The following is a 25,957-nucleotide window of genomic DNA, read 5'->3' as shown; positions in this document are numbered from 1 at the left end:
TATTAAAAAGTGAAGGCTTCTATACTTTTCCCCCACTAGCCTGTTACTCCTGTGACTCTGATTCATGAGGGATCTCTATTTTCAGCAACACCGGGGTGATTCTGATGCTAATGGTCAGTGAAACACACTCTAAAAATTATACAAGCAAATATATCAGGAAGTTTGCCTTAATTATTTGTTAACTGAAAAGCATTGAGTGTTCTGCTCTGTCCTCTCCCTTGAATCCTAACAAAATAAGTAAACAGAAAAGAGGTGGCTAGCAGAAACTCCACAATTCTAACCTCTCAGCTCTGCCCAGATTTTCTGTAGGGATACAAAGGTACAGTCACAAAGGGAATAGAGAATGAAACAAAACAGCCCTTGCCATTTCCCATGCACCAACTATCACTCCATATGGAGGCACATCAGTGAGTATCTCTTCTTTAATCTCACATATATCTAGAATTTAGGATATACCAAATGGCTTGAGAAGTAAAGAATATGCTCCAAATCCATGACACGGTAAAATTCCTCTATAAAACAAGATTTAGGGTGTGTTTTTTTTTTAAATAAGATAAAAGTGCTCTGTTTACCTAACTAGCTATTTCAAAGCTCTAGCTTCCTTTTTGTTGCCTGTTTTTTAGCGTTATGCTCTTTTGTTTTACCTTAAGACTCTATATTGCATGTCTTATTTGAAATATCTAAAGTTTAAAATGCAACCTCATAATGTATCTATTTGCTTAATTTAAAACATTTAAGCAAAAGTAATAGGTTCTGCTCCTTAGCTATTGATGGGGTAAAGAACACAAGGACAGGTGGGAAGAGAAGAGCTTCTTGGAAGGAAGATCAGATCCTACTTCTCAAGATTTCAGTCCTCAAACCTAGAAAACCAGAACTAGTGAAGAGGAAATAATAAAGGGAGTCATACAACTGATCCCCTCTCCCCAGAAAGCAAAACACATAGATCTGTCCTACGTGTCCTACATGAGAAAAGCAGGGCTGGGAACTACCTCTTATGTGTTATCTACCAAGTGACATTATCAGTTCACAGCACAATACAGGCATTGCCTCTGAAGCTCATTGCTACGCTACGCATTTCTTTCCCCATTCTCTGCTTCTTGTGTGAAGATTTTCTTCTCTCAGGGCACACATGAGCACGGTGGTTTCCTGTTACAGAATGTTCTCCCAGCCTAACATGGAAAAAGCTCGTAGATTTATGCCACTTTCTTTGCTTTGTGGTTTCTCAAGATATTTTTTGAAGCAAGGCCTGACTTCTAACATTTTATAAATAACTAATGGGAATTTTGGCAAACTCGTAAGAATCATTTCTTGAATTTCTAAACATAAGTGGTTTTTAGTTGCTTTTCCTCAGGTGGTTAGAGAGTGGCCTTTTGGTTAAAAAAAAATTCACTTCAGTGTTTGAACCTGGTAATGATGAAGTGACAGTCACAAAATTTTCACATTGGCTAAAAATTTTCAAGTTGAGAAAAAGAATTCTTTAGGCAATATGCAGCCTGGTCTTAGTCAGGTCCCTAACACACATGTGCATTTATTCATTCATCCATTTATTCATCACACATGAAATATATTCAGTGTCTACTGCTCTACATGTTAGGCATACAGTGGTCAAGAAGACAGATGAGAACCCTTGGGGGTTACATTTCAATATGGGTCAATTATTGGTGGCTACAAGTAGGTTCATGCAATTATTGGTAGGATTTGAGCTGGCCTGAACCACAATATTCAGACACTACCCCTTCTGTCTGCCCCTCTCACTATCCCAAGGGAGAAGGGATTCCAAAATCTCAACACTTCACTTTCCTGTATTAAGCTGTGAATGCAAATGATTGATGCTCTAGTCATTCAATGTCTTATGAGGAAAAGCAATTCAGTGCAGAATCTAACATACATCATGCCTATAATGTAAAATTTATGCCACAGAAAACTAGTATGTGCTGAAAATAAAAAATCTAACTTTTATTCTTTCTCTTTTTTCCTTTATGACCTGGGCAATACAATTTGATGGATCAAAATTTGGCCAGGTGGCTTATGCCTGTAATCCCAGCACTTTGGGAGGCCAAGTGCCGACAGATCACTTGAAGTCAGGAGTTCAAGACCAGCCTGGCCAACATGGTGAAAAATACAAAAATTAACCAGGCGTGGTGGTAGGTGCCTGTAATCCCAGCTACTCAGGAGGCTGAGGCAGAAGAATTGCTTGAACCTGGGAGGCAGAGGTTGCAGTGACCCATGATCATGCCACTGCACTCCAGCCTAGGTGACAGAGTGAGATTCTGTCTCAAAAAAAAAAAATAATAATAATGGCCAGAGTTGTATAGGCGTGCAATTGTGAACACCTTTCTTGGTCCTTAGTGTCCTACATGAAAGAAAAGAAACACACACACACAAACCTATAGATGAAAACTTTACAGCAATGTGCTCTAGACACACAAATGTCTAGGTGGTAGTATTTGTACTAGATCCTCAAAAAGTAGTATTTTTACAAAGAAAGAGACAATGAGTAAAGACACTGTAAAAAGCGAACTAATCATAAGCAAGGCACAAATTGAAAAATGAAGGATACAAGGAGATTGGGGAAATTAGTACAGAAGGTCCCCAACTTAAGATGGCTTGATCTATGATATTTCAACTTTATGATGGTGTCAAAGAAATATGCATTCAGCGTGCTCCTACACTTATGAGACTATATCCCAATAAGCTTATTTTAAGTTGAAAATATGGTAAATGGAAAATGCTGTTTTGATTTGTAATATTTTCAATTTACCATGGGTTTATCAGGATGTAACCCCATCATAAGTCAAGGAGCATCTGTATTTAAAAGTGATTTTGTTTTTAGAATTTATCCTCTAAAACCCTATAGAAAGCTCTTAGGCAGAATGGCATGATCATATCTGTTCTTTGATGGCCCTTGAAAAGAGAGAAGAGGGAAGAAATTGGAAGCACAAACACCATTGGAGCTGACTGATGCTGAAGATTTAATCTGGGGTACTAGTGGGGGGAATATTGATCAGGGATGAAGTGAAGAGTGAGAACAGCTGACATAGGGTACACCTTAACCTCATGAACGCTTGGATTGGGAGTAGCAGAAGCAGAAGTTCACTCACTAGTGTCCTGAAGTTCTTTCACATCATCTGAAGCTTTTTAAAAACATGCATTATACACTTACTATGTGCCGGGCATCGTGTGACGTGTTTTACAGCCATTAGCCCACTCCTTACATCCACCGTGTCTTGACTTGCATTCAAGTGTGTGGGTGGGGAGAGTGGCTGATTCATCTTGCACTTTCTCATAGAAGCACAGTCCTTCTAGTCTCTGTTTTAAAAGGCTACATATGACTGCACTGGGAAGGCATCAAATGACTACAGTACAAAGTATTTAATGAATGAAATTGTGTCTACAATTCTCAAAAGTTAGGCAGTTTTTAGCCAAAAATAGAGAATGCTATGCAAAGAAGAGAGAGGAATCAAGGATTCTCTGTTTCAAGCCTAAGTTAAGTGGAAGAAGGGCACCATTGCGTAAGTAACTCAGGAGAACCTGATTTGATGTGGTAGTATGTGTTTGTCTTTTTGCACAATGAGTTTAAAGTGCTAGGTTAACAGGGGGCTCGCAGAAGAGCTGATATAAGAGCTGTAGGTTTATATGGATATCAGGTAACCTCTTAGGGCTTTGAGTATTTAAGGAGGTGGAAAACAAGATGATTCTAGGCACAAAGAAGGGAAAGCATTTTATTTTGGGGATGGTACTAAAGGGGCTGATCAGAGCAAAGTCAGTCGTCAAGACTTCAATCTGGAGTCCAGGAATGGAGATGGAGACAAAAGGGAAGTGTGTAGTCAAAGTCAGATTTGGCAAAACAGAATTGGGATCCAAGATAAAAAGTCTTAAGATGGGAATAAAGAAAAAGTAATGATTACCAGGAGCCCCCAGACACACACTGCATGGAACAGAAGATCTTGTTGCTTTCCATTTGCTGAAGAAGCACCAGCCATTTCTTCGGGACACTCTTTATGATTTTGCCTTCTCGAGAATTTTACCTGCCGTTTCAGTTAAGCATCAAGATTTATCACACCGACTTCTGGCTAGGGATGAATAAGATGTAACTTGCTGAATACCACAAATGAGAGACCTGGAAGCTACTATGAGCCATGAAATTCCCAAAGGCCATCACTGGTGAAATACTGGTCGGGCTTCTTGGAAAGGTGAATAAGAGCATCGTGGCAAGATGTCAGCAGTAAAGCAGAGTGGAGACTGAAGCTAAATTATTCCCAACTCAGGTGTTCTCTGCTCATAGAACGATAGCAGTGGCTAAGGTACATGACTGAGTGCTAACTCTATGCCAACTCTTTTCATGAGTTAACTCTGACAAAGCCCTGTCAAGTAGCCCTCTACCCTCCTCAGTACAGGTCCTACAAGTAAGGAAAGTAAGCACAGAAAGCTTAAGTGACTTCTCAAATCCCACAGCTAGTAAGGATAGAGCCAGAATTTGCATCAAGACACTCTTACTTGGAAGTCTTTGCACTTGGGGTTACTACGACAACTGCCAAACAGCCATGACCTCCCAGGCAAGTGACTGCTAACGTCTAGCTGGACAGCTACGGAAGAAGCCAAGGAAGGGATTGACAGGGAGAACCTAAAATACACATAATTTTCATAGGGTGTTAAAATTCATGCCCATTTTAAGAAGCGGATGTTCTGCTTTTCATCCAATTTGAACCCAGTAGTTTCACGGTGTTTCAAGCTAGGCAATCCCATACGAATGCCTCAGCAATCTTTGCACTACGTATTCTGAAAAACTGAACATATAAGACCCAGTCATCAGGTGATCATTATGAAGAGACATGTTCCACAGTGAAAAGAAAAATCTTTTCAGTATCTTATTTTCTTAATTGACCTTTTGTTAACACGAAATGAGTTGTACATGTGACTTGTTTAAAATCATTTATTATTATCAGGAGTGCCTTTTAGGTGGACCACTCTGTATGACTCTCACGCTTCAAAACCATTTTTTATTCAAGTGACTTACAATGGCCCTAGGAAACAAGTTCTGTTATCATCCCCCATTTTAAAATGATGAAAACGGATGAAGCAAAAGCAGGCAACTTAACCAATACCCCATGGCATCACAGTCTTTAGAATAGTCATATTATGTAAATATGGCAATAACAATGCACTGAAAATGTCTCCAAAACAAACTCTACATTTTAAAAAATGTATAACAGGAATCTAAGGAAGGGGTCTTACTTCTCTAACTCAGGAAGTGCAAAATCCCTTAAACTCATATCAGACCTGTGATTAACAAACTCACACTAAGTTTTAAAAACTGCTTAATTTACTTTATCATGACTAGTAATCTATAAGAATTTTGTATATACTTTATTAAAAATAACTTTGGAAAACTATTTTTGCCTGATCAGCAATAAAACTACTGATAAGATAAGCTGGTTATCAAATAATTACCCAATGTTAATCTGGCAAATAATTGTTATAACCCAATCTTGTGAATTCAAGACGGTACATTAGAGATAATCAAAAATATCAGAAACACATTTAAAACATCCATATGTTTGGTATACATAGAAAATTCATTGACTAAAATAAGTCATGAAACATGGACTGGAATTTTGTGGGCTATTAAGTTTCATTTTCTTTTACTGTTTTAAAATTTAAATAGTTTGGCTCATTTCTACATTTGTTAAAATTGTAATCTTAAAATATTAAAAAAAACTTTACAAACACATAGATATGACTAGCCATTTTATCTAAGTTATAAAATAGTTACCCCAGGGAGCTTTCAAGATCCCTGTATTTTAAAGCTTATTTCAAAAACCATCACTACTTTGCATTTTTAAACTCCATCCTTGCATTAAAGAACTGTAAATGTGTTGTCATACAGTAAATATCCACATCCCATTTCTAATTACACCATTCTTGTTGTTAACATAGAGCACTGCTTCTAATAAAAGCATGACATAGTTCTACAGTTTCAATGGCAAAATTAAAGGTTTTTTTTGTTGAAGAGATAATGAAGCAAACCACCAAGATATTTGAAACAACAAAGTTAACATTACAATGATTTCAAGAAAAACCAAGAATATATACACTTACATAAAAAAAAGGAATAATTCACTTTATGTGAGAAGAAAAGACAGACAGATTTTTAAAATATTTGGATTCTTTAGCCCATATGGAAATTAAAAAAAAAAAAAAAAAGAAAACAGGAGAGAGAAACAGCAAGATACAGAGAGAAAGAGAGAGATGCTACTTGACATTTTAAAGACCAAAAACTTGCAGTAGTAAAAATACATTCTGAAAGTATTTTAAAACTTAAATTTCACTGGCAAAAGTAGGTAACAGAAAAGACACAGATTCAGTGCAGGATTTTATATACAATAAAACCTAAAACTAAACTCCACCAAAATGAAATTGTAATAATAGTCAATGCCTGGCTAGAAATCTCCCTTTGCACAATGAAAAGGTCACATTACAAGAATAAAATAATAGCAAGAATGCAGTCTACACACTTTAGATGTTTAGGAAAACAACAGTTTCCAAGCATCACATGAACACTTAATTAACTGGAGATAATGTTAAAGCAAGGTCTCTACAATTTTCCATCAGGTTGTGCTTCAAATAGTCTATAATAAGGACTTGAATTAATTACATTTTATTGCACTATAAATTGGCTGTTGTCATTATACCCAAATGTAACAAATAAGGCAGACTTTAACTTCTCTGTAGACCTCCTTGGATAGAAGATAAGTAATTTAAAAATATGTAAAAATTGAAAAATTTGTGTACTTGTTTATAGGGTCTGTCTGTAAATGTACATTTGACCAAAGAGATTCCATCCAAATAATGAGAGAAAAACCCCCACAAATAGCATCTTCCGCTTTAAAAAATTCTTAGTTTATAATTTTTTAAAAAGTCATAAAGCCACTGGCTTCCATAGACTTATTAGAACACACTCATCTCTTCATGCATGCTTCTGCTAGTGTCCTAAATTTGGGCTCCAAATTATCCAAAAATTCAAGCCCATCTTCTTCTTGTCGTTCACTGCAACAACCTACAGACCCAGCCACCGATCCTCTTCCTTCATAGTTATATGTCAGGACATAGTCTTGGGCATGCTTGTGATTTTCATCTTGATTACACAGATACACTTTCTGCCAAGGGGAAAAACACAAAGTTTTTATTATTATTATTTTAAACACCAAAATTTACTAACATGAAAGTAATTGCTTTGATTTACCTTTCATTGTTTAATTTTTAATCAGAGTGTGTCCTCTAATGGATTCCTACATATAAAAAATGCACATGATTGGTCTGTTTCATACATCACACTATAAATTCAGTATAGCATGTTTCTAAAAGTCACGCATGTGGCAGCAAGTATACAGGTGTTCATTTTACACAGTCATTACTTTCCCTTTTAAAATTTTAGCTGAAAGTGACATGCATCCATTAAACTGAAGACAAACTGATGTGGGCTCAGATCTTCCCAGATAGACATAGTGATGGTACATGCTGGTCTTGACTGGTACCACATTTTTGGTTTCTAAGGTACAAGTTGTCAGATGGGAAATATTGGCACAAAGCCATGAGACAGTGATTTAAATCTCATCACACATTATTTACTAATTCTTTCAATTAAAAAAAAGGAGGGAAAGTAAATAACCACTTAAATCTGAACATAACTAAATCAAAATTGAGGAAAAATAATAGCTTTCAATTAGTAGAATTAGTAGATTCATAATTAATTGAAAATTATAGTCAGAATCCAGTTAGTTATTTATAAAGTTTAAAGGAAATTAAAATAGATATGTAGGCCACTTAGGAAAACTCACTTCACCAAGACGGGGCTGAGTAAAACTGTGCCACTCCGAGTAAGTGTATCTGCAGTTGTCCACCTCCGTGTGTCCTCCCCTGCAGGAGTCCAGGGTGTGATGGTGGCCAGTCCCCCGGCAGGATTCTGAGGTCTGGTGTCCTCCTTTCACCATTTCGATGGTCTCCTGACCTCCGTTTTTGACTCTTGATCCCACGGTGCCACAAACTCCCTGAGCAGAAGCACCCACAGTTTGGGTTGTGAAGCCATTTGCAGAATACTGAAATGAAAACAATTTGCATTAGGGATAATACAGAGAGGAACACAAAATTATGAAAAAGAACAATATCAAGTGGATAATGCCATTTTTTGTGTGTGTGCTAGAAGATAAGCGCTCTGAGAGCAGGAACTAAATCTATTTTGTCAATCCTGCGTACCCAACCATGGAAACCCCATAATTTAACGTAGTAGCCACACAAGCAAACTGTCAAGTGGTTGGTACCTGGAGATAAATTAGGAAGCTTGATGTATATTCCTTCTTTAAAAATCTCTTAGAATATCTGCCCATTGTGGTGGCTCATGCCTGTAATCCCAGCACTTTGGGAGGCCAAGGCAGGCAGATCACTTGAAATGAGGAATTCAAGACCAGCCTCGCCAACATGGTGGAACTCCGTCTCTACTAAAAATACAAAAATCAGCTGCGCATGGTAGGAGGCACCTGTAATCCCAGCTACTCGGGAGGCTACGGCACAGGAATTGCTTGAACCTGGAAGACGGAGTTTGCAGTGAACTGTGATTGTGCCACTACACTCCAGCCTTGGCGACAGAGCCAGACCTTGTCTCAAAAAAAAAAAAAAAAGCCTCTTAGAATACTGTACAACTCTAATTCTTCAATCCTTCCTACATCTCACACCTCAAAATAAACACTGTTGTCTCACATATACTTACTCTGCTTAGTTTAAATTTTACCTGACTAAAGCAGAAACAGAAGTAATGATCAATATTTCCATTTAGTATCTAATTCAGTTACACTTCAACTAAATCAAAAAGAATAAAACTATAATTGCCATAAAAATCTTAACTGCAACAATAAATACTTGCCATCTAAATATATATGAATAAACTAGGCAGGGAAAATAACAAGAACACCAAAGCTTTGGCCACTAGTTATTTATGTTGCGTTTTTGGAAACTCTAGTATTATTTAAATTTTATTTTTTCATTACCTTTCTGGATACTCTCATGCTTTTGTTTTCTAAATCTTTCTTGCCCTAGTCATCAATTATACTTCTTATAGGGTTTTTACTTGTTCCTTTTCCACATATTGAGCTAGAAAGCAAAGGTGGAGAAATGGCCACTTGCTAGCATTGCTGTTTCATATATGTGGCTTCAGGCTGTTTCCTAACCCATATTAGAGCCAGAAAGAATCTATTAAAGTTCTTCCCACGATGATCAAGGCTTGTAGTGATTTTGTTGTTGCCAGAAAATGTAAAACCATGTTGGTGACATGAATAATTAAAAGTAGCATTTTTACAGCACAAACAGCAGTTGAAATATATACAAAAGACAAGGCTTAAAGTTGAAACCATGAATCATTTGAAGTAAAAATAACAATGACATACTAAAGCATTTTTACTATTAAGTAACACACTATGGCCAAATTTAAATACCATAAATCATCATGTAAATCAAAGTCATTTTATCTGTTTCGGGGACCCATGACATTCTATGGTAAATTGCCTGATACCAAAAGAACTTTTCTGAGAAAAGATCATTTTAGAAGGAATATGCATTATAAGCGAATTCATCCTTTGTATTTATTTAAAAAGCCAGACTACTTACCACTTTGTCATCTCCAGGAGCTTCTGTGTTTGATACAATTAGGTTCTGCTGGGCTAAATCATCAGGAATTACTTTTGGTTGTTTAGATGTCCCAGAAGCCCCACAGACCAGCGTAAACAGGATGCCTGGAGGAAGAAAGAAATATACTTGAGTTTATCATAAAATAATATGAAGTTATAAACGTACAATGGTTAATACACAGATAAATCATAAACTTAAAAGCGTATATTAAAAGAAGACAGCTTTCCTGGATTGCTTGTATCAAAGCAGTATACAATAGAAAAGTTTAAATAGATATGCTCTTTAAAAGTTTAAAGAGCATATCTATTTAAACTTTTAAACAGATATGCTATAATTATGTTACATGTTCTGTTTCTACATTGAATTTTATGTCTATGATTACTGAGAAGACACTAGAACTATACATAAATGCACTTAAAATATATAAATTAAATATATTTATATATTAAATAAAAATACAGCTACATGCAAATGATCAACTATAGGAAATAGCACTGATTCTTAGAATGTGTCTTGAAAGTTGCCAGGCGTGGTGGCTCACACCTGTAATCCCAGCACTTTGAGAGGCCGAGGTGGGGGTATCACTTGAGGCCAGGAGTTAGAGACTGGCCTGGCCAACACAGTGAAATCCATCTCTACTAAAAGTAGAAAAAATTAGCTGGGCATTGTGGCACACATCTGTAATCCCAGCTACTCAGGAGGCTGAGGCATGAGAATCACTGGAATCCAGAGGCAGAGGATGCAGTGAGCGGAGATCACACCACTGCACTCCAGCCTGGGCTCTGTCTCAAAAAACAAAAAGTGTCTTGAAAGTTACTTTAAAGGGTATTATTTGAATTCAAGAAAGGACTTAAGACTTACAAAACAGCAATGCTATGCCCAACAATATTGCAAGGATGGCCCACTTTCCAAGTTGTACTCCTCCACCGCCAATCCTTGGATCTACACGATGTGTGCAGTCATTTTCAGTAATGCAGTCACACAGTGTAACATCCAGTGAAGTGACACTAGACATGCCAAGTCTATCTCTCACTGTTACAGGTACTATATATGAGCCAAATGGAGGGTCATTCTGATAGGAAAGACGTGCTGCTGTATCTGAAAATATAAATAAATAAAACCAAGCATTATACAATGTCACTGATTTCCTCTGAACATAAATAACTCATTATCAGATAGTTATATTTTCCTAGAAACAGATATTCCTGATGGGATGGCATAGCTGCTAGAAGATTCTAAATGTGAATGGATAGAGTAGTTCTAATCTGTACCCACTGCAAACATATTACATATAAAAGTTTGTCTATGCTGCCTCTTAAACAAAGTCTTTTGGCTCTTGTAATAATATATTTTATTTGTCTGTAAACAAATCCTTCCTATCATAACTAATAGACTTGTTAATAGATTAGTTTTTACCATATCTTGAAAACATTTAATTAAACCAGTGAGTGGACATTTTCTTTTACACATGCTTCATTGAAGTAATAGTCTGAAATTCTGGATGTTTTCCTTTACTTCATTTTCAAAAATTGTGCCAAATAAACGTAAATACTTGTGACTTACTGTCAGAGACTAATTCTGACACCTTCAAACACCCCTGACAGTGACTACATTTGCAGGTCATGAGTCACACAGCTGGAGCTACATCTCCTGGACCTAAAGGACGAAGGGACCAATTGCACGTGTCTTAGTTTTGATGTAGTTTTCTTAGATAAAGGCTAGAAAATATCCAGAACCTAAAGCCCATACAGATTCTTTTATGGCTTTTATGGTGCATAAGCATGATGATAGGGTTTTTATGCTCATGTGTGAGACGCACCTCTCTCAAACCTTATTACGACATCAGTACATTACCTGTATGACATGAATTTAGAAGAAGGAAAAAATAATTAAAAACTTAAAAAAAATTTAGAAGCCAATACAATCTTGGTTTCGCAGACTAGATATACTACTACTCTAAATGCAGATACCAGGTCCCATAGAATAATCCCTCTCCCACAAAACTGCCCAGCATGACATTCTCATTTTCTGCATAGTATTTGAAGCTCTAAATACAAATTTGAATGCTTGGGTAAAAGCACATTGAATTAAGTCCATTTTAAGAGAAGCCATGGTTAACCTGTTAAGTCTGTTTTGTAAGAAATTATAATGAGACTAACAAAACCAAATTCCTAATGTGTCATGGAGTATTACATGCATTATCTCATTTACTCCCCCAAAGAATCCCATTTTAGTAAATTGACGCTCAAAGACAATAAATAGCATGGTCAGATTTACATAACTAACAAACAGTGGAGAACCAGCATTTGACACTAAGCTTAACTGACTTCAAAGCCTCTTTAGGGTATATTCTTCTTAAAACTTGGGTGTTTCCCAAGCTTATAAGTGATTACCCAGACAAGTACATCTTTAAAATAACAAAGATTTTGACAAACATACAGCTGCCAAAGTTTTATTTTGCTAAGTAAGACTATTGGGAAAAAAAGTGTCCACCTTCTATCAACACTATTAAAAAATGAGTATCATGACACCAAATAAGTAGAAAAGAAAAAAAATCTAAGAATAACGTTAATTCTTCCAACCCCAAAATAAACTGATAACCCCTGATACACACACACACACACACACACACACACAGACAACAGAATATTGTTTAGAAAGCTGAAAATCTTGTTAGTTCACAGAGCAGGATCCAAGACATAGTAGCTTAGCTTATTTCTGTAAGTCTTCATTTTTCTTTCCCCATCCTGTTCTCCTTTTACGTTCCCTCATAACCTTTCTTTTCTAATTTATCATAACAGGAAATTGAGGGATATTCACTGAAAGCATGGGGCTGAAAAACATTCAAGGGCATTTGAAAAGCAAGCCCCATTCAGTGGTTCTAGAGTCATGAAAGCTGGTAGACCATGACACCACGATCCATAGGCAGTGTGAGCAGGAGACGGGGAACATGCTGAAGAGTTAAGAGCCAACTAGGGAGTGAGGCAGTGGTGATAATGTAGACAGGCTGCCTTCATTTTTGCCATACTTATCACTGTAGATCCTTCTGGGCTAAAGACAAAAGTACAGATGGGGAACCAAGTTAGGGGAGAATCCTAAGGAGAATGCAATAGACACGAAATAGTCAGAAGTCAATACAGTGGCAGAGAGGAGAGATAACGTGGTGGACACTGTGGTGTACATCGGATCCCTTTTCAATGAAGGACTTACAGCCCAGCTGCTTGGGAGGTCATCAACACCTTCCGTGATTGTGCCTTTTTGCCATGGGCAGCCCACATACACTGATAGAGCAATAAGAGAGAATAGGGGATTGATTCAGGACCAGTCTGAAGGCCCATTTAGCTCAGACTCCCCCTGGAGTTCACTGAGGTTGTCATTTGGCTTGTGCTGCAGCTTGACTTCTCTTTTTTGCCCAATCCTACCTCTCCTCCTTTCAAAGCCACTGATCCCAAGCAAATTCCTTAGTCATCATTCTGCTTGAGATGCCCTGTCTCAGGGTCTGCTTTCTGGAGAGCCAACCAGTAACAAATGAGGACTCCCTTATGACCTAGGAAACCATAAGAAATCTATGCCAGTGGGAGGTACACAAGTCAGGAAATGACTGCATTAGACCAAGTCTAAGAGAGAGAGAGAGAGAGAAAGAGAGAGTGTGTGTGTGTGTGTTTGGAGTAGGAGTGAGAATTCACAACACACCTAAGGGAATCTCGGCATAGGATTAGAGACACACTAGAGAGACCTACTGCCAACACACAAAAACTGAGAAACTTTCATTGGTGGTTCCCACATGGTGAATTTTCTCCTATTTCATACAAAAAAAAAAAAAAAGTATTGCAGACATCCTGATGTTGAAAAGGACAAAGCAATTTTCAAAAATATATACCATTAATTTCTTTCAGTCTCCACATTCTCTGTACTTCTGAACTCTCCAGACTAAAGTCAAAGGGTGGGCCATGGATAGGCTCATCAGGATCAACCGCAACAATCTCCGCAGATGACATGGTGGGTTTGCAGATGATCACTGTCTTTTTAGGTATGAATGGGCCGTTATCATTCACGTCTTGAAGTATAATGCCCAGTGTCCCCGTACATGTTCTCCCTTCTAGAAAAATGAAAATAAAAATGCTTTTTCTATGTTTTGAGTTTTCACCACAAAATTATGCATTGAACACATTGAAAAATATTTATTTATTTATTTATTTTTATTTTTTTATTTTTTATTATTTTTTATTATTATACTTTAGGTTTTAGGGTACATGTGCACAATGTGCAGGTTTGTTACATATGTATCCATGTGCCATGTTGGTGTGCTGCACCCATTAACTCGTCATTTAGCATTAGGTATATCTCCTAATGCTCTCCCTCCCCCCTCCCCCCACCCCACAACAGTCCCAGGAGTGTGATGTTCCCCTTCCTGTGTCCATGAGTTCTCATTGTTCAATTCCCACCTATGAGTGAGAACATGCGGTGTTTGGTTTTTTGTCCTTGCGACAGTTTACTGAGAATGATGTTTTCCAGTTTCATCCATGTCCCTACAAAGGACGTGAACTCATCATTTTTTATGGCTGCATAGTATTCCATGGTGTATATGTGCCACATTTTCTTAATCCAGTCTATCGTTGTTGGACATTTGGGTTGGTTCCAACTCTTTGCTATTGTGAATAGTGCCACAATAAACATACGTGTGCATGTGTCTTTATAGCAGCATGATTTATAGTCCTTTGGGTATATAGAAAAATATTTATTAATCATCTATAACGTAGAAGTTACAATGACGAGCAGTCACAAGCTATGTCCTCAGGGAATGTTAAAAGAAAAACAGTATTGCTTTCATATGGGTTGTACAAACAATGACTGCTATTAAGATGTGTTTATTCATTCGCTAAATTATTACTGCATTTTATTAGAGGCAAGTTTTGGCTGATTTGTGAGAAGAGGAAGGAAGAGAGTATGAATGAGGACACTTCTGGTATATTTAACAGAACAAGGAAATTCAAGGAGATGGAAACGCACGTCATACACACCCATGATCTGGAGACAATGACAGGGAAGGTAGACAGGTGGAAGCTGACATGGAAGCAGGAGCTAAGGGTCTTTGAAAGCCAGACTAGGGAGCTTAGAGTTTGTTGGATAAATAGGTAGCACTTAGGTTTTGGGGTAAAGAAATTGAAGTTACATATTTGAAAGATTGTAACAAAAATAGTACATGGGAATATTCAAAGGGCAGAAGACTCCTGGAGTAGAAAATCACTTGAAAACTGAAATAATCACTGTGGGTTGTAGCCTAAGTAATTCATCTATCTGTATATTCAATAGAAACTTACAGGATAGGTGGGGCGCGGTGGCTCACGCCTGTAATCCAGCACTTTGGGAAGCCGAGGCGGGCAGATCACCTGAGGTCGGGAGTTCAAGACCAGACTGACCAACATGGAGAAACCCCATCTCTACTAAAAATACAAAATTAGCCAGGCATGGTGGCACATGCCTATAATCTCAGCTACTTGGGAGGCTGAGGCAGGAGAATCGCTTGAACCCGGGAGGCGGAGGTTGCAGTGAGCGGAGATCACACCATTGCACTCCAGCCTGGGCAACAAAAGTGAAACTCCGTCCCAAAACAAAAAAAAGAAAGAAAAGAAAAGAAAGAAAGAAACTTACAGGATAACTACTTTATATAAAGCACTGCATTGGAAAATCTGGGGGATTCAAAGATGAAACAGCCATGGACCCATGACACAGATTAGTAATGCAGTTGTGAAGCCTGAAGCTAAACACAAACCCAGGAGTTCTGTCTCTAAATCATTCATTCTTTCTGTTTAAAAAGAAGGCTTTTGATATTAACATTGCAGGTGGAAAAGAGAATTAAAAAACCCTGTGCCACCCACTGCCTGGGGCTGTGTCTTATATGAAGCTGCCAAGCTCGGGAAGCTCAGAGATCCGAGCACAGCCCTGAAGTCACAACCTCAGCCAGAGCACATGCAGCACAGCGACTAGACTCGTGATAGAGCCAGCGTCATCATGGGTCAGGAGCACTAGGCCACCAAGTTAAGAACTGGTTCTAAACCGTGGGCCACAGAGAAAGAGCAGGTGAAGGCAACTACAAGACTAGTAGTTAATATGGGCAAAGTGGGAGAGAGCAAAAAAACAAAAACGGAAAGCAAAGCAAACACCTCTCATTTAATATAAGCCTGCAAACTAAAATTCCCAGATAATCAAGATTAACACTAAGAAAGAAAACCAACAAAAGCACCAGTCAAAAGATTAATTCATTCTATCCAAGACGTCTCTGAAACAGGTATGTTTAGAATCTTCAAAGACATAAAGAGGGGTAACCAATTAAACAAGAATGAAATTACAGCTCAAATTCCAGTAGAAAATAAACAGCAACATTCACCTACCAGGGATTCTAGAAAAGAGAATAGACAGAATGGCAGAGAAGCAATATTTACAGAGATTAATAGCTGAGAATACCCCAGAATTAAAGAAAAACATGGCTCTTCAGATTGAAAGTGTTTTCTGACTGCAGAACTAGACAAATATAAATAAATCCACGGCATACACATTGTACTAACACTGTAGAACTCAACTTAGGGTACTGTAAAAGCTACCTAAATATATTACCTACAAAAGGACAATCGCTAATTGACAGAACAAGAAGCATTAGCAAGAAGAGATACCAGAAGATAATGGGTTAATAGCTGCACAGTGCCATGGGAAAGAAGCTGTTGACTCAGAATTTTAAACCAAGTCAAAGTATCACTTAAGTGTGAGGCCAATATTAAAATATTTTTCACAACAACAAAACTGACAGAGTTTAAAATTCACATTCCACAATTGAAAAAAATATAGTAAAGGATGTACTTCAGCAAGAAGAAAAAAGAACTAGGAGAGAAAACAATGAGAAGCAGGAAACAACGCAACTACCTTCCATTTTTGGACAACTTCGAAAAAGAGTATTTACATTAGAAAAAGGAAGCAGGTAGATAATACATATTTCATCTATCTGGCATATGTTTCCATTTATGAGAGCAGAATAATTTCTATCCCTCAACTTCTCCTGTTCTCATGCTATGTGGTGCTACCTTGCTCTCTCTGAAAACTGGGACTGATGGTTGTCTTGAACATTTCTTTCCCTTGGAGTCCACACACACAATTGAGAGCACATGCCTCGCCTATTGAATCTGGTTAATTGTGCTATCTTTAAAAATTGAACTCTATAGTGCTTGCTCTTCTACAGCTGGGATAAATGCTTCAATTTCCTTCCATTAGATGTTTACAGTTGCTCACTGATTAAACTCCAATCTTTTTTTGCACATTGTGATTAATACTGATACAGAAGAACACTTAAGACCTCAGATATCTAATCCACTGTGTTTCATAGCTGTTTTTCATCTGTTGATGAGTTACATACTGTTTTATTCATTGGAATGTCAGCATCAAATGCTCATCTTCTAGTAGTAATATAATTCTATATGGGCAAAGGCTAATTCCAAATATGAAGTCACATGAGGTGCGCTATCCATGGTTTCACGCTTTATGTGCATGACACTCTTCAGTCAAATGTTTTAAAATAGTTGCAAGTAACCCCATTCTAACAGCTGGAATAATACAATAGAAACATTAATCTCAAGCTCAACTAGATAGAGGTGATTTCTGGGTAAAGCTGCCAACAGAATTTACATTAAGAAGTTAAGAAGAAAAGATAAATTGAATTTAAAGCTTAAGAAATATATATGTTTAGGAGAGGCGAAGGCAGTTAAGACCAGAAAGCATGCAGGAATGTGTGGGCAAGTTTAGACATAGAAGCCTTGAGAGAGAGTTTTAAAAAGAGGAAGCAATTGCTGCGGAGATGTAGGAAGGCAGGAAGTGAGCACCAGCCCCAAGACAGCAGTATCCATGAGGAGAGGTTTCCATTAGGGAGTGGCAGGGAGAACCCAAATGAAATTAGCCAGTATAGATTTTAGAAAAAGGTTTTTCAAAAAATGACACACTTTTGTATGATCTCAGTTCATTCACTTCACAAAGTAAACAGATGTGGAATTACTGATTCACAGTTCTCTCACAGAGGGTAACACAATGACTCCCACCCTCTTCAAAAGAAATGAATGGGAATGGCCTCATTACGCATTTATTCTATATCACAATGATGATAAGCAGTGCCCTATCTCAATTCCGTAACAAATATTTTATCTCTCAATCATTTAAACTCCTCTGCAACAGACGAGAATGTAGAATAAAATTATAGGCAAAATTTCTAATTTCAGACAGCAATTTTTATCTCAACTGTCAATAAACTACTTCCCAAGTGCCGTTAAAAAAATAACGGATTTCAGTTTCATGTTTTTTTTCTTTTCATTTGCCTTTGACCAACAAATATTTCTTGGCAAAAAGACATGAGAATCTGAGGCCTTAAAGGACAGTCTTTAATTAGTTAAAGACAAATCAATAATGATTACAACTGTAGCAATTTAACAAACTGAGTCATTTCTCATTAATTTATAGAGAACTGGAATACGTAAATTATCTTCCAAAATCACTTCTAAATTCTAATTTTGCGAGTTATAGTATAATAATTTGTTTGTTATAGTTAACGTATTTATTTTACAAAGACACAAAGTTCAAATTCATGTTACAGAAATTATATTTTATGCACCAAATATGTTGCATATATAATCATCATACTCATTTCTCTCAATTTTATAGAATGCACAGAACATAATTTTACATTTTATATGATTACATGAATTCATAGTGTTTGTCTCTCTAATTCTATAATATACTATTTATTTACCATGATCATATATATACCATGATTTATTTTTATATAATGTCTTTAATCAGAATTCTAACCCCCAAGTATATTGTTAGCTTCCTGTAAAAAGTTAGAGCTGTCTTCCAGGACTATGTAAGTATGTTCTCCCTGTAATGAACTTTCCTACAAAGTGAACACTTTAAGCGAAATAAGTAGATAAATTGAAACAAGTTTTTTTTTTTTTGAGACAGCATCTCACTCTGTCACCCAGGCTGGAGTGCAGTGGCGCAATCTCGGCTCACTGCAACCTCCACCTCCCGGGTTCAAGCAATTCTCCTGCCTCAGCCTCCCGAGTAGCTGGGATTACAGGTGCATGCCACTACACCCAGCTAATTTTTAATATTTTTGGTAGAGACGGGATTTCACCATGTTGGCCAGGCTGGTCTCGAACTCATGACCTCAAGTGATCCTCCAGCCTTGGCCTTCCAAAGTGCTGGGATTACAGGCGTGAGCCACCACACCCAGCTGAAACAAGTTTTACTAAAATAATTTTCTCAATTTTTAATAATTTTAACTTTAATAAATTATGGTCTCAAGTGTTTCTATGAGTAAATTATTTTATAATTACATCTAAAACTGAGAAGGCTATTAGAAAGCAGACATGAGTTAACAAATTATAGTAAACTTCTTACTTTATATTATCATCGAGAGATATGAAAACTGAGAGTGCATGTACCCAGCTTTAAAATGTATACTGTTGGCTTAAACACTGAAGATGTATGTAGCCAAGGAAGTATGTAGCTGGCTTAAAGACAAATTCTTACCTTGGTCTGATGCAAGGACTGTAATATTATATATGCCATTTTTGATGGTCTCTGCCTCTCTATCCAGCCTTCTGAAAACTTTGATTGATCCTGTATTTTCATCAACGGTGACCCACCCTGTTGGATCAGTTAATTTCTTATACCTGTTGGTAATGATGAATTAAAATAATAAAATTTATCATATGCTAAACCATAATAATGTAACAAAACAAGCTATAAATGTTAAAACTAAAATAGAATGGTAAGTACCTTATGCCACTGCTACTTCTTGTTTCTGGGTCATATGCTTTATATCCATTGCTTGTTGTTCCCACTTCTGCATTTTCTTTCATGCGAACAGTCTGTATTGGAGGGTTACACTCAGGGCCCTCATCCTGATCTTTTACATTAACAGTAACTGTTGCTGTGCTCATGGCTGATCTTGAACTAGCCTCTCCGGAAAATGGAGCTTCATTAACTACACCAATTTGCAGGATCACCTGTTGCTTTTCTTCATAATTCAAAGGCTACAAAAGCAAATGTATTGAAAAATCAGATGAACTCATTTAATATTTGGCAATGCTAACGAGTATATATAATGTTAAATTTGGAAATATGTAAGTGCCGTGTTGGGAATAACCACTAGAATATGAAACATATATCCAGTGATATGGTTTGGCTCTGTGTCCCCACCCACATCTCATGCCGAATTGTAATTCCCAATGTTGGGGGAGGGACCTGATGGAAGGTGACTGGATCATGGGGGCGGATTTCCCCACTGCTGTTCTCATGATAGTGAGTGAGTTCTCACAAGATCTGGTTGTTCAAAAGTGTGTAGCACATCCCCCTTTGCTCTGTCTCTCCTGTTGCCATGTGAAGATGTGCTTGCTTCCCCTTTGGCTTCCACCATGATTATAAGTTGCCTGAGGCCTACCTAGTCATGCCTCCTATACAGCCTGTGGAATTGTGAGTCAACTAAACCTCTTTTGTTTATAAACTATCCAGTCTCAGGTAGTTCTTTATAACAATGTGAGAACAGACTAATACACCCAGAAACCCAGTGGTGGTGGAGAGAGAGGAGTCCTCCCACTGTTTCAGTACTTCGGTAAAGCTGACAAACAAAAAGGACAGAAAATTGTTCTTCAACTGCAAATTTAAGATAAGTAGTATAACAGGTATTGATGAAGATTTCAGAGAATATGTAATGAGGGTTCTTGGATGTTAATACATGAGATACTCCTTTAGGGGATTCATACCATAAACAATAGTTATTTAATACACCATAAATTTTAGGACAGCTTGTCTTACCCTCCTAAGATGAATAAAATTATTTGTACCTGGTTTGAGGAAGAGAAAAAAATGGGTAAATTTTTAAAAAATGCTTTCAAGAGGAGCAAGACAAGAAAATACAAAGCTTATGGGCATCATATTTTCTTTTTTTATGTGTGTCTTCCATTCCAGTTCCTGTCTTAAAGACAGGAACACATTTAATACAAGGTTTTATTTTATCTTGCCTGATATGTAATTGTAATGAGAATTAGTGAAACCATGTCCTAGAAGACAGAAATTTTTTCAGGTTTTGGACTTCACACAGATAAATTTCCTTCTGAGAATACCAAGGATTAGGGGAGGGGTTAGGTGAAGAAAGAGACAAGATTTAAAGGAAATTTCTTTGCTATTTTAAAATAGAGAAAATAATATAAAAACAGCAGCTGATTTTCATTATTGTAAGGAAAATGGATTCATCATTTTTTAATCCATGCTCCTTGTGAATATATACAAAAAGAAAACGGCATAGACCTACTGTAAAACGATGTTCTAGTTAAAGATGCAGCAGAAATAAGTCTATAAATTTGTCCAAGGCTAAAGGAGCTCAGATTGCTTTATGCACTAACTCTGGCTCCTGAAATAGTATTAGAAGTTTTAGAAGTGTTTGCATTGTTGAATCATTGAGGATTTTTATTCTGAATCTGGATGCTAAGGATGTAATATATACTGAATATGACGAACAAACCTACGAATAACCTCTCCATGGGGCTGACCAAGACTAACTCTTCATTTGGGAAATTCAGTAAGTAAGTGAAGGCTCCTCAACCCAAACACGGAAAAACTGGGCTAGGAAAAGTCTGGCACTGTCCCAGGGGCATCAAAGCTGTGCTAGTTTTTGAACCGTTTAAAGATATTGGTTACAAAACAGATATTGTATTATATGGACTTTTTAAAAAAAAATCACGCCTGAATAAAAGATTATCAAAAACTAATATATTCTTTCCATTATATATGAAGAACAGAGCATTTTCATTTACTTATGTATTTATTTTATTCCTACATTTATCAGAATTCCTTTCTTTCCATTAAATTCTAGCATGCTATTCTATGATATTATAAACTACAAATAATGTTCTAATTTATTCTTACCTTAACTACACAGAGAACTCCTTCATTGGTTTTGGCATCTGTTACAATTTTAAAATTTCCGTTTTCATTACCCTTTAAAATGGTATAATTAGCTCTCCAATTAGCAGTATTCACTAAGTCCTTATCCTCAACAGTAACTCGTAAGATTTCCACATCAACTGTATTTTCTTCCACTGATGTCACATACTAAAATAATAAACAAAAAATTCATGAGTAACTCTCACAAAAATGGAACACCATGTGAAGTAAATTCTATTCTAATTTCCAAAGTACTATGTTTACATGATTTTAAACCCTAGCACTATACAACTTTTAATGTTATTGGGGCACTTAATTTGAAATCAGGAGGGGTGGATGGGGATGTACATTTTTTTTCTTTTCCTTTTTTTTTTTTTTTTTGAGACGGAGCCTCGCTGTGTCTCCCAGGCTGGAGTTCAGTGGCCCAATCTCAGCTCACTGCAACCTCTGCCTTCCAGGTTCAGGCCATTCTCTTGCCTCAGCCTCCTGAGTAGCTGGGATTACAGGTGCCTGTCACCATGCCCGGCTAATTTTTGTATTTTCTGTAGAGACGGGATTTCACCATGTTGGCCAGGCTGGTCTCAAACTCCTGACCTCAGGCGATCTGCCCGCCTCGGCCTCCCAAAGTGCTGAGATTACAGGCGTGAGCCACTGTGCCAGGCCAGAGATGTGCATATTAAACAATTAAAACTGGTCTACACATTTTTCTTTAATTAATATCATACACTTACAGAAGTACGAGTAAATGTTGGCAAGTGGTCATTTACATCATTGATATTAATGATACAAGTTGAAGTTGTCTGTAGACCAAAATACTGACCATCCATGTCTTGTACTTTTATTTTCAACTGATATTTGTCAATTAACTGAAAACAAAAAAAAGAATTTAATTATTGGGTGAAAGCAACAACATTATAATTGAAATCTTACTTTACACTCCATAATTTTTTTGCACCAAGAATTTAAGAAGTACATTATTACATTTCACAGCATTCATGTATTAGAAGAATTTTCTCTCACTAGTAATTTTTCTTTTCTTTTCTTTCTTTTTTTTTCTGAGACGAAGTCTCGCTCTGTTGCCCAGGCTGGAGTGCAGTGTGCGATCTTGGCTCACTGCAACCTCTGCCTCCTGGGTTCAAGCGAGGCAGGAGAATCACACTAGGAATTTTCAATCAATTTATGAAAATTGAATAGTTTCTCAAATTTATAGTGCTATTAACTTACAGAATATAGAATCAATTGGTTTTGTCTTTATTCAGCAGAAAAAGAAAAGTTATTTGCCACAAGTGCATTTAAAATTGCCTGGTAATTAATCAAAACCTTTATCTCCTAGCCAAAGTACATTCTTACGTTCAAAAAAATAGATAGCAATGACTCTTATAATAGTCTTTTAGCAAAACAGTAAAATGAAATTTCTTCCTGCAAAAAATATAGATTTTAAGGGTTTATGTTACATTCAAGAGATCATTTAAATTGATATGAAGATAAAGGTCTGGGTCTATGTAGGTTTTTTTCTTTCTGTGGAAAATAGAATCTGGCTCTTAAGGCTTTCAATTTATCAGATATTGTTGAAAAATCACTACCTTAAAAAATATTTTTAAACATCTGAAGCATCTAAATATTTTAAAGTGTTTCTCCTTATACCTTTCATTTATCGTAAGTGATTGAGATATGGGAGGATTAAAAACAATACAGTAATAATGCTTTCCGGACTGAGCGTTAGGAGACTTGGGTTCTATTTCCAACTCCAAAAATAAAAGACACAATCTTGGGATATTGGAAAATTCACTTTGTCTAGGTTTCTTCTTCTATAAGACGGTCATGCTTACCTTTCCTACCTAATTTATCTCTTTTCATAAGACAAAATAGTATGTTAAAATCTATCCTCATCTTCTACCTAGAATGTTCACCCTTCTCTTACAAAGATTCTTCCCTTAATTCCATCACCTCTGAAACTTTCTTTTCCTTAGGCATTATCTAAAATAAAACTAAAGTTTCTCTTGATCTTCCTGCTTTTAACACAAATAATTTTCCAGATTTACTCCTCCCTCATAACCAATCACATGTGTAGACTTGAAAAATAATGGCCTTATTTCAACTGAAAAATTTTAAAACATCATGCTACTGTACTTTCAAGAAGGAATACATATTTTGTTTGTAGTGAACTAAAATTTATTGGAAATAATTAACTGGCTAATGAAACAAGGAAATGAAGTTTGATACCCTAAGTATTAACCTGTGCTATCTTCAGATGGAAGAGAAATTCTGATGTTTAAAGGGACTAAAATGTCACAGGCAACTGAAGAAAACCAGAATCCTGAGGTCAAAAAGTTATTAGAGAGCACCACTGGGTAAACTCCTTCACTGAACAAGTGTTTTCAACTGATTATTTCAGAAGAATCTATTCAAAGAAAAGCACTTCTGTGAATGTTTGATTTGGGAGCTGAACAAACTGTTGAGTTTTTGCTTTTTTTTTTTTTTTCCCATAGAATACTATTTTCACATAGACATCTATGGCTATGCAGACTATAGTTTTATGAAGGTATTTTGTAAAACATAAAGTTAATCTGTCACTTCAGGGAAAACAACTATTTGTTGCCAATGATAAATTGGAGATTTCAAACAAAAATGAGAAGCTTGGAAAACCTTTATCAACCAATGTGATATCAATGGAAGTAAAGAGGTTATCTTTTTGATATTATTTAATGCAATGTGTCAATATTTGGAAGCTCTGCATTACTTGGTGAACCAATATTTTCCAAATGACCAGTGCACAATATAGAATGATATATTGGTAAAATGGTCACTCACAGTGTAAGATAGAGCAATGGATTTTAATGTAATAAAGTACAAAAGGTCATTGGTGAGGCTTCAGAGTCCACATTACCAAAAATATTTAGGAAACTAGCTACTCCTTGTGAAGTTTTCATGTAGTATCAAGGAATAATATCCACAATGATCTGTAATTATCATCAAAACACTACTCTCTTTTCTAACTTTATATCATGTCAGATTGCCTTTATATATGCTTCAGCTAAAACTACATATTGTAACAGACTAAATGCAGAAGGAGATATGAGAATCCACCTGTCTTAAGCAAAATATTAAAAACATTTGGAAAAATGCGTAACAATGTCACTCTTCCCACTAAATTGTACTGTTTTGGAAAATGTACTATTTTGTAAGTACAAAAAGAAAAAAAGTGTAACAATTTCTACTGTTATTTTATAAGAATTTTAACTGTTAACATGTAATTAATTTATTATTTTTAATATTTAAATTAATATATAATTTAAACTTTCCTTAGTTTTAAACATTAACAAGGTAACATAGATAAATACAACCTAGATAAATAAAAGATCTTTGGGATTTTCAACAATATTTAACATTGTTAACAATATTCAACAATATTTAACAATATGTAACAATGTCAAGCACTGGTCTTGAGACCAAAGCTTTTGAGAACCACTACCCTAATCCATGAGGGATAGAGGAAGGAAGAGAAAATTAACCTGAAGATTTAAGATTTAAGAATCAAATAAAATACCTGATAAACATCTATTACTATATTTTAAGATTATAAATATAGTAAATAAGGACACAGAAATTGCTATAAGAATTTAGATGAATAATGTTTCATGGAGGAGGTAATAGTTGAATAACTAAGGGAATGAATTACTAAGCTAGGGTATTGCAGTAGAAAGAGACAGAATATAGATAAAATAATCTTGGAGGTAAAAACATGCTTTGGGAAGTGATGTGATTCAGGGGGGCCAAGAGACATCAAATACAATTTGGAGACCATGACTCCAAGGTGACAATAGAAAATGATTAAAAGAGAAATAATATATAAATATCTTTTTAACTAGAAAACATAGAATGGAAAATGTGTTTAGAAGAAAAGAAGACAAGTTAAATTTTAGATTTATTACATCTTAGGTACCTGTCAGACATCCAAATCAAGATTTCTAGCAGTTGATTGAAAATCGGAAACCTGAGATTAGAGGGACATAAACTGTCTTTTCATCTATGTAAGAGACAGAATGTAGATGAGATTGTTGAAAAGATAACAAATTTCTGCATATATTTAAAAGGTTCACTTTTCATATTTGACATTTTGTTTTAATACTGTAAATATGTCTAAATTAGGAAATTTGAGTGTATGAAACATGCAATTCAGAAAAGAATGAATTAACAGTTCAAAATCAGCATATCCCAAGGTTATTTAGTGATATCTATTAACATACATAAATTATTAATAATGTTTCTAAAACGAGATTCACAACATACTTTT

The 25,957-nt window shown here is 36.2% G+C and overlaps 1 protein-coding gene and 1 pseudogene across 2 annotated transcripts in view; one reads left to right on the top strand and one right to left on the bottom strand.

Moving 5' to 3' along the window:
* Positions 1-4,919: 4,919 nt before the first annotated feature.
* Positions 4,920-25,957, bottom strand: part of DSC2 (desmocollin 2) — a 36,922-nt gene continuing 15,884 nt past the window's right edge. The window contains exons 8-17 of one of the 2 annotated variants that reach the window (XM_055235413.2): positions 22,395-22,529; positions 21,646-21,831; positions 19,498-19,754; positions 19,249-19,391; positions 13,559-13,777; positions 10,540-10,776; positions 9,658-9,782; positions 7,839-8,096; positions 7,244-7,289; positions 7,025-7,157 (exon numbers count right to left, since the gene is read on the bottom strand). In XM_055235413.2, the coding sequence (XP_055091388.2) occupies positions 7,254-7,289; positions 7,839-8,096; positions 9,658-9,782; positions 10,540-10,776; positions 13,559-13,777; positions 19,249-19,391; positions 19,498-19,754; positions 21,646-21,831; positions 22,395-22,529 (1,596 nt within the window). In that variant the 3' untranslated portion in view covers positions 7,025-7,157; positions 7,244-7,253. Of the gene's footprint in view, positions 7,158-7,243; positions 7,290-7,838; positions 8,097-9,657; positions 9,783-10,539; positions 10,777-13,558; positions 13,778-19,248; positions 19,392-19,497; positions 19,755-21,645; positions 21,832-22,394; positions 22,530-25,957 lie in introns of both variants that reach the window. The other variant, XM_055235404.2, reaches the window with a different exon arrangement.
* Positions 11,430-11,542, top strand: LOC129461714 (uncharacterized; annotated as a pseudogene).

Source organism: Symphalangus syndactylus, chromosome 1 (genome assembly GCF_028878055.3).
Source record: "Symphalangus syndactylus isolate Jambi chromosome 1, NHGRI_mSymSyn1-v2.1_pri, whole genome shotgun sequence".
In the NCBI taxonomy this organism is placed as follows: domain Eukaryota; kingdom Metazoa; phylum Chordata; class Mammalia; order Primates; family Hylobatidae; genus Symphalangus; species Symphalangus syndactylus.
The sequence above is the reverse complement of the archived record's forward strand: the minus strand, read 5'-3'. Positions and strand labels throughout refer to the sequence as shown.